Source organism: Hypanus sabinus, chromosome 30 (genome assembly GCF_030144855.1).
Source record: "Hypanus sabinus isolate sHypSab1 chromosome 30, sHypSab1.hap1, whole genome shotgun sequence".
In the NCBI taxonomy this organism is placed as follows: Eukaryota; Metazoa; Chordata; class Chondrichthyes; order Myliobatiformes; family Dasyatidae; genus Hypanus; species Hypanus sabinus.
The window spans coordinates 386,227-401,946 of record NC_082735.1 but is presented as its reverse complement, the minus strand read 5'-3'; the positions used below and the strand labels follow the sequence as shown (position 1 = coordinate 401,946).

General features: G+C 44.3%; 1 protein-coding gene across 1 annotated transcript in view; it reads left to right on the top strand.

Moving 5' to 3' along the window:
* The window catches only part of col16a1 (collagen, type XVI, alpha 1), a gene marked incomplete at its 3' end in the record, with an annotated part of 565,824 nt that overhangs the window by 165,876 nt on the left and 384,228 nt on the right, over positions 1-15,720 (top strand). The window contains exon 18 of the mRNA XM_059954228.1: positions 12,055-12,153. Coding sequence (XP_059810211.1) covers positions 12,055-12,153 — 99 coding nt within the window. The remainder of the gene's footprint in view (positions 1-12,054; positions 12,154-15,720) is intronic.

Below are 15,720 nucleotides of genomic sequence, written 5' to 3'. Positions count from 1 at the left end.
AATGAAAGACTACAAGACATAGGAGCAGAATCAGGCAATTTGGCTCATTGAGTCTGCTCTGCCATTCCATCAGGGCTGATTTATTATCCCTCTCAACCCCATTCTCCTGCCTTCCTGCATTTGACATTCTGACTAACCAATGTCCCCTTGTAAACTCAGTGACTTGGCATCCACACCTGTAGGTGGCAATAATTCCCCAGGTTCATTACCATCTGACTGAAGAAATTCCTCCTCATCTCTATTCTAACTGGACATCACTCTATTCTGAGGCTTCACCCTCTGGTCCTAGTCCCTCCCACTACAGGAAACATCCTCTCCACATGCACTCTGTTTAGGCCTTTAATATTCGAATGGTCTCAATGAGATCCCCCTTCATTCTTCTAAACTCTTAGTGAGTTCAAAGTAGATTTATTATCGAAGTATGTATACTTTATACAACTTTGAAATTTGTCTCCTTACAAGCAGACAACACCCAATGTGCTGGAAAAAACAAAGTAAGTGACTAATATTGAGAACTGAAGTTCAGGAAAGTGAGTCCCCAGCTATGAAGCTGGTCACAGCTGATCCAGGAGCCCATTAGTTGCAGGCCACAGCCTCAGATCAGTACAGAGATGGGTAAACCTCCTGGAGCAGTGAGCTGAATACTGGCCCTCAGTTGCCTCCAGCCACAACACCCTGACCTTCTCAGTCTAGCCCAGTGCTTATCTCTCTCGGACCTGGGCATTGCCGCTTTGCAACACTGTTAGGGCTGGGTCCCACTGGCTCAATTCAGCCCATACCTGACCTTTTCAATCGGTCCAGTGCTTAAATGGGCCAAACGGCGGGTCGTTCCTCACTCTGGGACCTGGGCCTTGCTGCTTCAATACGCTCTCAGGGCTGGGACCCACTACCTCAATTCAGGCAATACTTGACCTCAGGTCAAAGCCATCAAACGTTAGCCATCATGTGTTAGCCGTTACATTCCTGGGGTCATCCTTGTGAACCTCCTCAGGACCCTGTCCAATGCCAGCACATCTTTTCTTAGATAAGGAGCCCAAAACTGCTCACAATACTCCAAGTCCAGTCTGACCAGTGCCTTATAAAGACTCAGTATTACATCCTTGCTTTCATATTCTGGTCCTCTTGAGCTGAATGCTAACATTGCATTTGCTCTCCTGAACACCAACTCAACCTGCAAGTTAACATCCTGCATACAGTCTCCCAACTCCCTTTGTGCCTCTTATTTTTGAATTTTCTCCATGTTTAAAAATATAAATAACTGTCTAACCTGTTTGTATTCCCTCAAAGAATTCCACAAATTTGTCAGGCAAGATTTCCCTGTAAGGAATCTACTCTGACTTTGGCCTATTTTATCGTGTAGCCCTAGTACCCCAAAATGTCACCCTTAATGATGGACTCCCAACAGCTTCCCAACCACTGGCCAGACCTTTCTTCTGCCTCCCTCTCCTTTTAAAGAGTGGAGTCATATTTGCAACTTTCCATTCCAGAGTCTAGAAAGATCATTACTAATGCTTCCACAATCTCATCAGCTACCTCTTTCAGAGGCTTGTGGTGTCCATTTGGTGCAGGTAACATTGTCCAGTGAAATACCTTAGCCACTGGTCTTATTCTTGCAATGTCTTCAGAACCAGGTTAATTATCACTGATAAATTTTGTGAAATTTGTTATTTTTTGCCAGTAGTATGGAGCCAATACATAAAATATACTACAAATTACAAAAGGAAATATTTTATAAGTAGTGTCTTTGGGTTTATGGTCTGTTCAGAAATCTGATGGAGGAGGGGAAGAAGCTGTTCCTAAAATGTTAGGTGTCTGTTTTCAGGCTCCTGTACCTCATTCCTGATGGTAATGAGAAGCGGGCATGTCCTGGGTGGTGATGTGACCTCTTAGAATGCTTTCTAAGGTCTGTGTTGATATGAGTGACTTGCACAGCCATTACCATGTCATTTCCACATTGAAAATGAAGGGAAAGGCAGATAATTTGTCAGCTATTAGGCCTCTGCATTTCTGGTACCAATCCACATTACGCTGGTATTCAGTTCGGATGGCTTTGAACACGGTGTCCAAAACCATCACTTCAGCTGCTGTACAGCCTAACCCTCAGGCATATTGTGTGACATAGAAAACAAGCAATTAGGTTACCCAATCCCCACTGCATCAAACTAGCTTGTTGGGTAGTCCTAATGCTGGATTAAAAGCCACGAATAAATAGTGGGACTAGAATATTGCTGCTTTCTGGTGCTGTTACTGTGAAGTTAAGCTCAACCTGTGGGTTTTACAGATACCAGAATGTTGCTGGCCAATAGCACCAGCACTCATACACCCACTCCTGGTAGTGTGTTGTTGGTCTTCCAGGGATTTCTTCATGGCATTCTCAGGAAAGGGTGGGGGATGGTGTGAGATGGGGGCTAGGATGTTAATTACAGAGGTGATCTTCTGACCCAAGTTCCATCTGTAAGTTGACAATGTCATCAGGTATGCAAGTCACATCATTAATTGGGTTAATCTGATAGAATATGCCCCTGCAAAGTCTTGATGGGCAGGACTTCAACAGAAGTAAACACAAACTTTTCAAAATTTGCATAAACTGTTTCTTGAGCTTTATACATAAATAACTATATCTAAATTCTAGTCTTTACATGTTCATGCAGTGCTGTGGAATGGAGATTTCACTCTTAACTGCTTGTGTGGACGGCAAGTAGGTTTGAGTGTTTGTTGTTAAAGGTTTCCCAGCTCCTCTGAGATTGGGGAGTGAACACACCTTGGTGTTTTCTCTTTGACAAGGTAAACCCGGATTGCCTGGGCCAAAGGGAGAAAAGGTGAGTCACTTTAGCTTCAACCAGGTGTGTTTGCAATCAGAGGGAGTGTCATACAGCCTGGACCCCAGTGGTAGTCAGGGATGGGTGGCTACATAGGGGCTGTAGGGAGAAAAAAGTAGAGAATAGGATTGATGGTAATCTCAGTGTTGGCACAGAGTTGATGAACCCAATGGTCTCTCTTTCTGGGCTGCCCAGTGTCTGCACTGAGCAGATGAATCTAGTGGCCTCTGTCTGGGCTGCCCAGTGTTAACACGGATTGGTTTACCCGATGGCCTCTCTCTGGGATGCCCAGTGTTAACACTGATCAGTTTACCCGATGACCTCTCTCTGGGATGCCCAGTGTTAACACTGATCAGTTTACCCAATGGCCTCTCTCTGGGCTGCCAAGTGTTAACACTGATCGGTTTACCCGATGGCCTCTCTCTGGGATGCCCAGTGTTAACACTGATCGGTTTACCCGATGGCCTCTCTCTGGGATGCCCAGTGTTAACACTGATCGGTTTACCCGATGGCCTCTCTCTGGGATGCCCAGTTAACACTGATCGGTTTACCCAATGGCCTCTCTCTGGGATGCCCAGTGTTAACACTGATCGGTTTACCCAATGGCCTCTCTCTGGGCTGCCAAGTGTTAACACGGATTGGTTTACCCGATGGCCTCTCTCTGGGATGCCCAGTGTTAACACTGATCGGTTTACCCAATGGCCTCTCTCTGGGATGCCCAGTGTTAACACTGATTGGATTTACACAATGGCCTCTCTCTGGGATGCCCAGTGTTAACACTGATCAGTTTACCCGATGGCCTCTCTCTGGGATGCCCAGTGTTAACACTGATCGGTTTACCCAATGGCCTCTCTCTGGGCTGCCCAGTGTTAACACTGATCGGTTTACCCAATGGCCTCTCTCTGGGCTGCCCAGTGTTAACACTGATCGGATGTATGCAATGGCCTCTCTCTGGGCTGCCCGGTTCTGTGATTCAGTTCTATTCAACTGTGGATACTTTTTGTTTCATAGAACTCCCCATGATGAGATCAGAATCAGTTCAGCCTAAAGCTGTACAGAGATTGAACAGACTCTGTCCACAGCTCACTCACTGGGAGTTCGGTGCTGTGGAAGTGGGTGTCTCATGATCTGGTGCTGACCAAGGTCCCAAAGGTGCTGGAGCAGATTCTAGGATACAGTGCTTTGAAAAAGTACTCAGCCCCCACAACTATTTTCATACTTTACTGCCTTATTTTCAAAATATGAAATATAGTAAGTAGGATTTTGAGCTAATCTACAAAATACTGAGCATTTTGTTAAATTAAAAGAAGAATTCCAAAACTTGTCAAGAATTTACTAAAAATTAAAAACTAAAATTTTGAGACTGAGAAAGTATTCATCCCCTTTGTAATTACTGCACTTAATTTCCTACTTTACCAACTCACCCAATTTGTTGGTGTAGAAAATTGGAGGATCACCTGTTTTCAATGAATTCATAAGAATAAATACCCTCTCTTTGTGAGGTCTAACAGTATGGTAGATTTTCAACAGACAAAACCAAAATGAAGAGCATTCAAGGCAGTGAGGGAAATGATAATAGAGAAGCACAAATTGGGGAAGGGTATAAGACCATCTCAAAGGCAGTGAACATACCTTGGAGCTCAGTGCAGTCCATTGTGAAAAAATATGAAGCCCCAGCCACACTGCCGAGGTCAGGTCGCCCTTTTAAACTTAGTCGCCACAGGAGAATGGGACTTATAAGAGAGGTTGCTATATTGCTAACAGTTACGCTGAGTGAGCTGCAGAAGTCAGTGGCTGCAACTGAGATTATGTTATTAAGTTTATGACTCAACAATTTCGAAGGCCTTGCTCAAAGAGGGTATTTATCGAAGAGTGACCAGAAGAAGCCCTGGCTTAAAAAAAAACATATCCTTGCCCATAAGTACTGCAAAGTGTCAATTGGAAGATACTGTAAAAATTTAGAAGGTTTTGTGGTCAGGTGAGATTGAAATGGAACTCCACTGTAAACTCTGACAGCCCGCCACACTAACCTTTGTGTCATCATCAAATTTACTAACCCATCCCTCCACTTCCTAATCCAGGTCATTTATGAAAATCACGAAGAGTAGTAAATTGGTTTAGACATTTGCTCAATGGGAGAAGCCAGAGAGTGGTAGTGGAGGATTGCTTCTCTGAGTGGAGGCCTGTGACTAGTGGTGTGCCACAGGGATCAGTGCTGGGTCCATTGTCATTTGTCATATATATATGATCTGGACGAAAATGTGGTAAATTGGATCAGCAAATTTGCTGATGATACAAAGATTGGAGGTATAGTGGACAGTGAAGAAGTTTTTCAAAGCTTGCAGAGGGATTTGGACCAACTGGAAAAATGGGCTGAAAAATGGCAGATGGAGTTTAATACAGACAAGTGTGAGGTATTGCACTTTGGAAGGAAAAAACAAGGTAGAACATACAAGTTGTAAACATAAAGTAACTGCAGATGCTGTTGTCAAATCAACACTTACAAAACAAGCTGGATGAACTCAGCAGGTCGGGCAGCATCCGTTGAAATGAGCAGTCAACGTTTTGGGCCGAGACCCTTCATCAGTTCTGAAGGAGGAGGGGGCAGGGGCCCTATAAAGCAGGTGGAGGGAGGGTGGAAGGTGCCAGATGAAAAACCAATCAGAGGAAAGATCAAGGGATGGGGGAGGAGATAGGCAGGAGAGGTGAAGAAGGAATGTAAGGGGAAAGCACTATGGGTAGTAGAAGAAGGCAGAATCATGAGAGGTGATTAGGCAGCTGGAAGAGGAGGCAGAGTGAAAGTAGGATGGGGGAAAGGAGAGGGAGGGAATTACCAGAAGTTGGAGAATTCGATGTTCATACCACCAGGCTGGAGACTACCCAGACAGTATATGAGGTGTTATTCCTTCAACCTGAGATTGGCCTCATCATGGCAGTAGAGGAGGCCATATATGGACATATCCGAATGGGAATCTGAAGCAGCGTTGAAGTGGGTGGCAACCGGGAGATCCTGTCTGTTATGGTGGATGGAGCAGAGGTGGTTGACGAAGCGGTCCCCCAGTCTGCGTCGGGTCTCGCTGATGTAGAGGAGGCACCAGGTGCAATAGATGACTCCAACGGACTCACAAGTGAAGTGTTGCCTCACCTGGAAGGACTGTCTAGGGCCCTGAATGATGGTAAGAGAGGAGGTGTAGGGACAGGTGTAGCACTTACGCTTGCAGAGATAAGTACCAGGTGGGATCTGTGGGGAGGGACGTGTGGACGAGGCAGTCGTGGAGGGAACGATCCCTGCGGAAAGCAGAGAGGGAAAGATGTGCTGAAGGTGGTGGAAGTTTCGGAGGATAATATGCTGGATCCGGAGGCTGGTGGGGTGGTAGGTGAGGACAAGGGGAACACAGGCCCTGTTGTGGTGACGGGAGGATGGGGTGAGGGCCGAAGTGCAGGAAATGGAGGAGATGTGGGTGAGGGCATCATTGATGACCGCAGAAGGGAAACCACAATTTTTAAAGAAAGAGGACATTTAAAGCCTCATCCTGGGAATAGATGTGGCAGAGACGGAGGAACTGGGAATAGGGAATAGCATTTTTACATTTGGCAGGGTGTGAAGAGGAATAATCAAGGTAGTTATGGGAGTCAGTGGGTTTATAGAAGATGTCAGTGGACAGTCTGTCTCCAGAGACGGAAACTGAGAGATCGAGAAAGGGAAGAGCAGTGTCCGAGGTGGACCAAGTGAATTTGAGGGCTGGGTGAAAGTTAGAGGCAAAGTCGATGAAATTGACGAGCTCAGCATGGGTGCAGGAAGCAGCACCAAAGTAGTCGTCAGTGTAGTGAAGGAAAAAATTGGGGAGCAGTACCAGTATAGATCTGGAGCATAGATTATTCCACATAACCCATAAAGAGGCAGGCATAGTTGGCACCCATGCGAGTGCCCATAGCTACACCCTTGGTCTGAAGAAAGTGGGAAGATCCGAAAGAGAAGTTATTAAGTGTGAGTACCAGTTCCCCCAACCGGAGGAGTGTGGTGGTGTCAGGGAACTGATGATGTCTATTGTCAAGAAAGTAGCGGAGGGCTTTGAGGCCTTCTTGATGGGCTCCGTCCGCCACAACAGACAGGAACTCCTGGTTGCCACCCACTTCAACTCTGCTTCACATTCCCATTCAGATATGTCCATACATGGCCTCCTCTACTGCCATAATGAGGCCAAACTCAGGTTGGAGGAGCAACCCCTCATATACCGTCTGGGTAGTCTCCAGCCCCTTGGTACAAACATTGAATTCCCCAACTTCTGGTAATTCCCTCCCTCTCTCTGCCTCCTCTTCCAGCTGCCTAATCACCTCTCATGACTCTGCCTTCTTCTACTATCCATAGTGCTTTCCCCTTACATTCCTCCTTCACCTCTCCTGCCTATCCCCTCCCTGTTTCCCCTCCCCCACCCCTTGATCTTTCCTCTGATTGGTTTTTCACCAGGCACCTTCCACCCTCGCCCCACCTTCTTTATAGGGCCCCTGCCCCCTCCTTCAGTCCTGACAAAGGGGTTTCAGCCCGAAACGTTGACTGTTTATTTCAACGGATGCTGCCCGACCTGCTGGGTTCATCCAGCTTGTTAGAGCATACTGGTTAAATGGTAGGACACTGAGGAAAGCAGTAGAACAGAGGAATCTGGAAATACAGATACAAAATTCCCTGAAAGTGGCGTCACAAATAGATAGGGTAATAAAGAGAGCTTTTGGTACATTGTCCTTTATAAATCAAAGTATTGAGTATAAGAGTTGGAATGTTAAGGTGAGGTTGTATAAGGCATTGGTGAGGCCGAATTTGGACTATTGTTTGCAGTTTTGGTCACTGAATTACAGGAAGGATATTAATGAGGTTGACAAAGTTTACAAGGATGTTGCTGGGACTTGAGAAACTGGGTTACAGAGAAAGGTTGAATAGGTTAGGACTTTATTCCCTGAAGCGTAGAAGAATGAGGGGAGATTAGATAGAGATAATTAAAATTATGATGGGTATAGATAGATAGAGGGGAGAAAAAATACCGGAGGACATGTTCTATGGTTCTAGTAAGGGTCCCTGAACCGATCCCTGAGGCACTCCACTGGTGACTGACCTCCATGCAGAATATGACCTGTCTACAACCAGTCTCTTTGCCTTCTGTGGGCAAGGCAGGTCTGGATCCACAAAGCAGTGGCCCCTTGGATCCCATGCCTCCTTACTTTCTCAATAAGCCTTGCGTGGGGTACCTTATCAAATGCCTTACTGAAATCCATATACACTACATCTACTGTTCTTCCTTCATCAATGTGTTTAGTCACATCCACAAATTTCAATCAGGCTCGTAAGGCACGACCTGCCTTTGACAAAGCTATGCTGACTATTCCTAATCATATTATACCTCTCCAAATGTTCATAAATCCTGCTTCTCAGGATCTTCTCCATCAGCTTACCAACCACTGAGGTAAGACTCACTGGTCTATAATTTCCTGGGCTATCTCTACTCCCTTTCTTGAATAAAGGAACAACATTCGCAAACCTCCAATCCTCCGGAACCTCTCCCGTCCCCATTGATGATGCAAAAATCATCACCAGAGGCTCAGCAATCACCTCCCTTGCCTCCCACAGTAGCCAGTCATCTGGTCCCAGTGACTTATCCAACTTGATGTTTTCCAAAAGCTCCAGCGCTTCCTCTTTTTTAATATCTACATGCTAAGCTTTTCAGTATACTGAAAGTCATCACTATAATAACCAAGATCCTTTTCCATAGCGAATACTGAAGTAAAGTATTCATTAAGTACCTCTGCTATTTCCTCCTGGTTGATACACACTTTCTGACTGTCACACTTGATAGGTCCTATTCTTTCATGTCTTATTCTCTTGTTCTTCACATACTTGTAGAATGCCTTGGTGTTTTCCTTAATCCTGCCCACCAAGCCCCCTTCTGACTCTCCTAATTTCCTTCTTAAGCTCCTTCCTTTTAGCCTTATAATCTTCTGGATCTCTAACATTACCTAGCTCTCTGAACCTTTTGGAAGTTTTACTTTTCTTCTTCACTAGATTTATTACAGCCATTGTACACCACGGTTCCTGTACCCTACCATAACTTCCTTGTCTCATTGGAATAACCATATAACCATATAACAATCACAGCACGGAAACAGGCCATCTTGGCCCTCCTAGTCCGTGCCGAACCCTTAATCTCACCTAGTCCCACCTACCCGCACTCAGCCCATAACCCTCCACTCCTTTCCTGTCCATATACCTATCCAATTTTACCTTAAATGACACAACTGAACTGGCCTCTACTACTTCTACAGGAAGCTCATTCCACACAGCTATCACTCTCTGAGTAAAGAAATACCCCCTCGTGTTTCCCTTAAACTTCTGCCCCCTAACTCTCAAATCATGTCCTCTAGTTTGAATCTCCCCTACTCTCAATGGAAACAGCCTGTTCACGTCAACTCTATCTATCCCTCTCAAAATTTTAAATACCTCGATCAAATCCCCCCTCAACCTTCTACACTCCAATGAATAGAGACCTAACTTGTTCAACCTTTCTCTGTAACTTAATTGCTGAAACCCAGGTAACATCCTAGTAAATCGTCTCTGCACTCTCTCTAATTTATTGATATCTTTCCTATAATTCGGTGACCAGAACTGCACACAATATTCCAAATTTGGCCTTACCAATGCCTTGTACAACTTTAGCATTACATCCCAACTTCTGTACTCAATGCTTTGATTTATAAAGGCCAGCGTTCCAAAAGCCCTCTTCACCACCCTATCTACATGAGACTCCACTTTCAGGGAACTATGCACAGTTATTCCTAGATCTCTCTGTACCTCTGCATTCCTCAATGCCCTACCATTTACTCTGTATGTTCTATTTGGATTATTCCTGCCAAAATGTAGAACCTCACACTTCTCAGCATTAAACTCCATCTGCCAACGTTCAGCCCATTCTTCTAACCGGCATAAATCTCCCTGCAAGCTTTGAAAATCCACCTCATTATCCACAACACCTCCTACCTTAGTACCTATATGTACCTATACAGAACTCCACATAAATTTCCCCTGTGATTATTTGCCACATTTCTTCCGTTCTTTTCCCTGAGAACATCTGTTTCCAGCTGAAGCCAAATTCCTGCCTGATAGCCTTATAATTCCCCTTACTCCAATTAAACGCTTTTCTACATTAGTCTGTTCCTATCTCTCTCAAATGCTATTGTAAAGGAGACAGAATTATGATCACTATCTGCAAAATGCTCTCCCAGCTGCATTTCCCAACATAAAATCAAGTACTGCACAGCCTCTCCTCGTTTAGGCTTATCTACATATTGTGTCATGAAACCTTCCTGAACACACCTAAGAAACTCCACCCCATCTAAACCCCTCGCTCTAGGGAGATGCCAGTCGATATTTGGGAAATTTAAATTTCCCATCACATCAACTCTTATTATTACACCTTTCCAGGATCTGTTTCCCTATCTGCTCCTCAATATCCCTAACCCTGTTACTAGTAGGTGGCCTGTAAAAAAACACCCAGTAAAGTTATTGACCTCCTCCTGTTCCTAACCTCCACCCACAGAGACTCCGTAGACAATCCCTCCATGACGTTCATCTTTTCTGCAGCCATGACACTATCTCTGATCAACAGTGCCATACCCCCACCTCTTTTGCCTCCCTTCCTGTCCTTCCTGAAACTTCTAAAACCTGGCACTTGAAGTAGCCATTCGTGTCCCTGAGCCATGCAAGTCTCTGTAATGGCCATCATGTCATATCTCCGAGTACTGATCCACACTCTAAGCTCATCCGCTTTGTTCACAACACTCCTTGTGTTAAAATAGACACATCTGAAATCTTCGGTCTGAGTGTGTCCCTTCTCTATCACCTGCCTATCCTCCCTCTTGCACTGTCTACAAGTTATTTGTGAGCCAACCTCCTCTTCCCCAGTCTCTTCAATTTGGTTCCCATCCCCCAATAATTCTAGTTTAAACCCTCCACAGTAGGCTTAACAAACCTCCCTACCAGGATAATGATTCCAGTGCAACCAGTCCTTTTTGTATAGGTCACTCCTGCCCCAAAAGAGCTTCTTATGTAAATGAATCAGAGGAGTACAGCACCCAGTAATCTGTAACAAGCTTTATGGAGGAACTACCGACCAGCACATACCATTCCTGTTCACAGGGTCACTTGGTGGCAAATGGGAGAAAATCATTCTTAGCGAAGAAAATTTGTAATTATACTAACAATGGTGGTTGTGTCTAGCTAACTTAAGATCCACATTCCCATCAAAATCTTAACCCACCCTGCTCCAAACCAATTATCAGCAGCAGACTGTGATGTTGGTTGTGGAGATACCTTACTTGCCAGGATGGATTCTTCACCTTGGGCTGGAATGGCATAAGAAATAAGAACATAAGGAATAGAATCAGGTCAGTTGCTCTCAGATATCTGTTGAGGAAAATCATGGCCGCTGCTTTCTCAGCTGCTCCTTATTGTATATCTCAAATCCATTAATATCCACCAACCTTTTGGTACACCTCTTGTATATGCTCTGCAACTGAGGCTCCTCAACCATCGGGATGAACAATTCTGCCAATTGGATATACCCTAACTGCAAAAATTTTATGTTGCTTCTATTCTGAATAGCTGATCCCTCAGTTTTAGAAAATGACCATGGTCCAAGTCACCCCAGCCTTGCCAAATCCAAGCAGAATGTCACAGCAAACTCATGCTTCATACTCAAAGGAGTATAAAGCTGAAGATGGTATCTCTGACCATATCGAGATGACTTGGTCAGGTAGATAATAATTGGATATAATTTAATTAGAAAATGGGGAAAACTTCTCTTGTCTTAATCTTGTCTTCCCTTACGTTATATTAAGGGGCCAAATGCAAAAGGAAACTCCCAACCATCAACATGGCCACCTGTTTCCATTCAGACGTACTCCAGCCAGGGCCCAGCCATATAAGTATAGAGCCCTTTATTTGATGAATTGAGGAGAGTGTTGCGTACTTGAATATTATTAAAGGACCCTGAATGCTCTTTGTTCTTCATAACTTAGCTGGATTCTTTCTTTCATCCACTCATCTTCTTCATAAAAGTGCCTCTCCCCACCACCTCCTCCTGTTCCTCCCTCACCTCATATTCCCAACCACTTCTGAATGAGGCCATGCAAAATGCATGGAAGGGATGTTTGCAGTCTGCAGTCACTAACAGCCAACTGTTATCCACAGGGAGACCAGTGTGGACTTTGTCCCTCAGACACAAAAGAGCAAGGTGGTGAGAGCAAGCAGGATACAGCCTACGACTCACACCCTGTGGGGCTCAAGCAGGTGAGTGCTGGTAGTCGTATCAGGGAGTACACATGGTTAAGGCTGGCTGTTCCTACTGTATGTTACATGTGTTAAAGAAATCAGATTGCATGTTTATGTTTATACATTTATTAAGGAAATCACTATTGACTAGATCTTCTGATTATAGTTAATTATTATTGAAGATGTACTCGAGAGCCCACAAGCAAAATCTTGGAGCTGGAAGAGCTGTGACAGGGGCACTCCTCAGCCAGTTACATTAACCTAGCACCTGACGTTTCCAGTTTCCTTTTCTCTTTACTTCCTTACAGCAAAGGAGTTTGTGAGACCATGTTGTTTCACAGAGTAATTCCATTCCTCAGTAGCTTCCATTCTTCCCATATTCCCACCAACTGTCTTCAAATTCCACCACTGAGGGAAGATAAACATCAGCCATCCCCAATACAGCTCGTCCTTGGGCTGTGGAGGGAAACGCTAGAAAAAACCCAAGGTTAGTACTGAACCCAGGACTCTGGAACAATGAGGCAGTAATCTTCCCACTTGGCCAATGTGTTGTCTTGCTGCTGTCCATTGTGGCTCTGTTGTTGTTCCCCTGTTACTCTCTCTTGTTGTGTTGCAGGTGTTCATTTTGCTGACAGCATCCACTGTTATTACTCTTGCTGCTGCTGTTGCTTTTACAGGATCCTTGAACCATCTACCCCAAAATGTTGGGTGCCCTGTGGTCCTGCTTTTACTCATGTAGATCTGACTTTGGAAGCAAGCAAATTTATGTGCAAAGTAGCATAATGGGCACTTTAATTCTGTTGATATTCCAGAATGCAATTCAGACTTCTGTGCCCTTCTGGCTCTCTGAGCCACACAACCCCCTCACCCCAACCCGATGATCCCTAACCTAATCATGGGACAATTCATAAAGATCAAGTAACCTACCTGCAGGACCCAAGGAAAACCCATGCATTTCACAAGTTACAAACAGAGCAGATGCCAAGTCGTGATGTATCCAGAGAGAATGCTTTCTGTAGTGCATCAGTTAGAACAATATAAGGGTTGATGGTGATGTGTCAAATATGGTTGGTACAGGACATGCTATTGGTGATGTTCACTCCTAGGAACTAGAAGCTTTCAACTCTCTTAACCAAGAACATATTTACTTCCCCCTTCCTGAAGTCAGTGACCTGCTCTTTAGCTTTGCTGACATTGAGGGAAAGTTTGATGTCACAACACCCATGTTACAAAGCTCTCCATCTCCTTCCTGTATTCTAAATCATTATCATTTGAAATACAGTCCACTATGCTGCTGTTGTCTGAAAATTTGTAGATGGAGTTAGAGAAGAGACTGGTTATGCAGTTGTGAGTGTACAGAGAGTAACATAGAAACATAGGACACCTATAGCGCAATACAGGCCCTTCTGCCCACAATGCTGTGCTGAACATGCACTTACTTTAGAAATTACCTAGGACTACCCGTAGCACTTTATTTTTCTAAGCCCCAATTTATCTAAGAGTAGAGTAGGGGCTGAAGGTGCACTAGTGTTGAGAAGTTTGATCCATCTGTATCTGCACACATGAATGGGGTTAAAGAAATAAGCTTTTGGACTTGGTGAATTGGAACAATCTTGATAATTTGATTTCCATGTTTGCAATTACCATGGGGTTTTCTGAGGTCCACTAACATGAACATGAGTTTTTCAGCTAACCAATGATTGACTTTGCAGAGACTGGCAATGTGCTCTGCCTTATTTTTATTTTAAAGAATAAGATTTGTAGAGATTCAGAATCTATGTATTCAACCGCTGCCAACGGACTCAGTTCCTTGTGCCAAGTAGGTGAGCTGGGATAGCTGGAGCTGTTGAAGGATGCACAGGAAGCTTCTGATCAATGTCACAGACTGATGAGCTTCAGATGTTCAAGTACTTACAGTTTAGAGAGGCTGGTGGTTAGTAAAGCTTTACCTTTTGTCAGGGTACATTCCAGATGGGCATGGATTCCAGGAAACATTTCCACATGTACAGAAGCCCCTGCCTGATCCATTATGTTCATTGTACATTTGCTCTGGTTCAGTCTAAACAGTTATATCTTCATGAATGCATTGGGGAATGAAAGATTGTATGAGTACAGAGAACAGGTTCCAGTCCACTTCTGTGGGTAGCTTCCTGCTGTGCTATGTGTAAGCAATACTTTGAACTTTCAAAGCTCATCATTGTTTCATTGGAAGCTATTTGAAGGCTGGTTCTTACTTACAACAAGGGTGTGAGTGAGAAAAGGAATCAAGGTGACCAGCAATAATTAGGTGAAGTTGGTAAAAAGCATTCTCTAGCACCACACAAAAAATGCTGGAGGAACTCAGCAAGTCAGGAAGCATCCGTGGAAGAAAATGAGAGATTGATGTTTTTAGGACTTCATCTGATTAAAGGTCTTGGCCTGAAAAGTCAATTTTATTTCTTTTACAAATGTGTTTATCTAATAATTTCTTAAGTGCCCCTAATGCATCTGCCTTTACCAGCACCACTGGCAGGATAGTCCTGCACCAGATGCTGTCGAGACCTGCTAAGTTCCTCCACTATTTTGTTTGTGGGAGACCGAGGTTAGATAGAGCAGGAACACCGAGCTGACTGACCACTCTCTGTGTGAAAAAAGCCTTAACCTCTGGCATCATCCCTATACTTCCCTCCAATCATGTTCAATTATGCCCCATTATATTAGTCGTTTCCTCATTGGGAAAAAGTTTCTGGCTATCCATTCTATCTATGCCTTGATCATCTTGTAGACTTCCATCGAGTTACCTCTCACTCATATTCGTTTCAAAGAAAAAGGCTGTAGCTCACTTAACCTATCTTCATCAAACAAGCTCTTTAATACAAGGTCATCTTGGTAAATATCTGCATCCTGTATGAAGCTTCCACATCTTTCCTATAAATGAGGTGACTAGAAATTCAGATTCAGATTCAGTTTATTGTCAGTTATAAACCACAAATACAATGCAGTTAAAAATGAGACAACGTTTTCCAGAATTATATCACGAAAAAGCACAAAACAGACCACATAAGAAAAACCACATAACGTTTGGTAATCCCCAATCCAGAGTCCGGAGAGGCTGCTGCATATCAATATCGCGCTACCGTCTTAGCACGTTCCCCGGAAAGGAACTACAAATCCATCAGACAAAACTAAAGCTACAAGACCTACACAAAACCACATAGTTACATATAGTTAACATATAGTTTCAACAATGCAGACAATACCATAATTGATAAAAGACTAACTGACAAAGACCACATAATTATAACACATAGTTTCAACAGTGCAAAGCGATACCGTAATCTGATAAAGAGCAGTCCATGGCACGGTTTAAAAGGAAGTCTCAAAGCCCAGACAGCCCATCATCTCACGCAGATGGTAGAAGGAAGAAAAACTCTTCCTGCCACGTGTGTCAGTGCCGCAGCTTGCCGATACAACCTCTGGGAGCCCCGACCACAGCCAACTCTGAGTCCGTCCGAAAACTTCGGGTCTCCGACCAGCCCTCTGACACCGAGCACCATCTCTGCCGAGCGCTTTGACCCCAGCACCGGCCGCCAAGCAGCAGGCAAA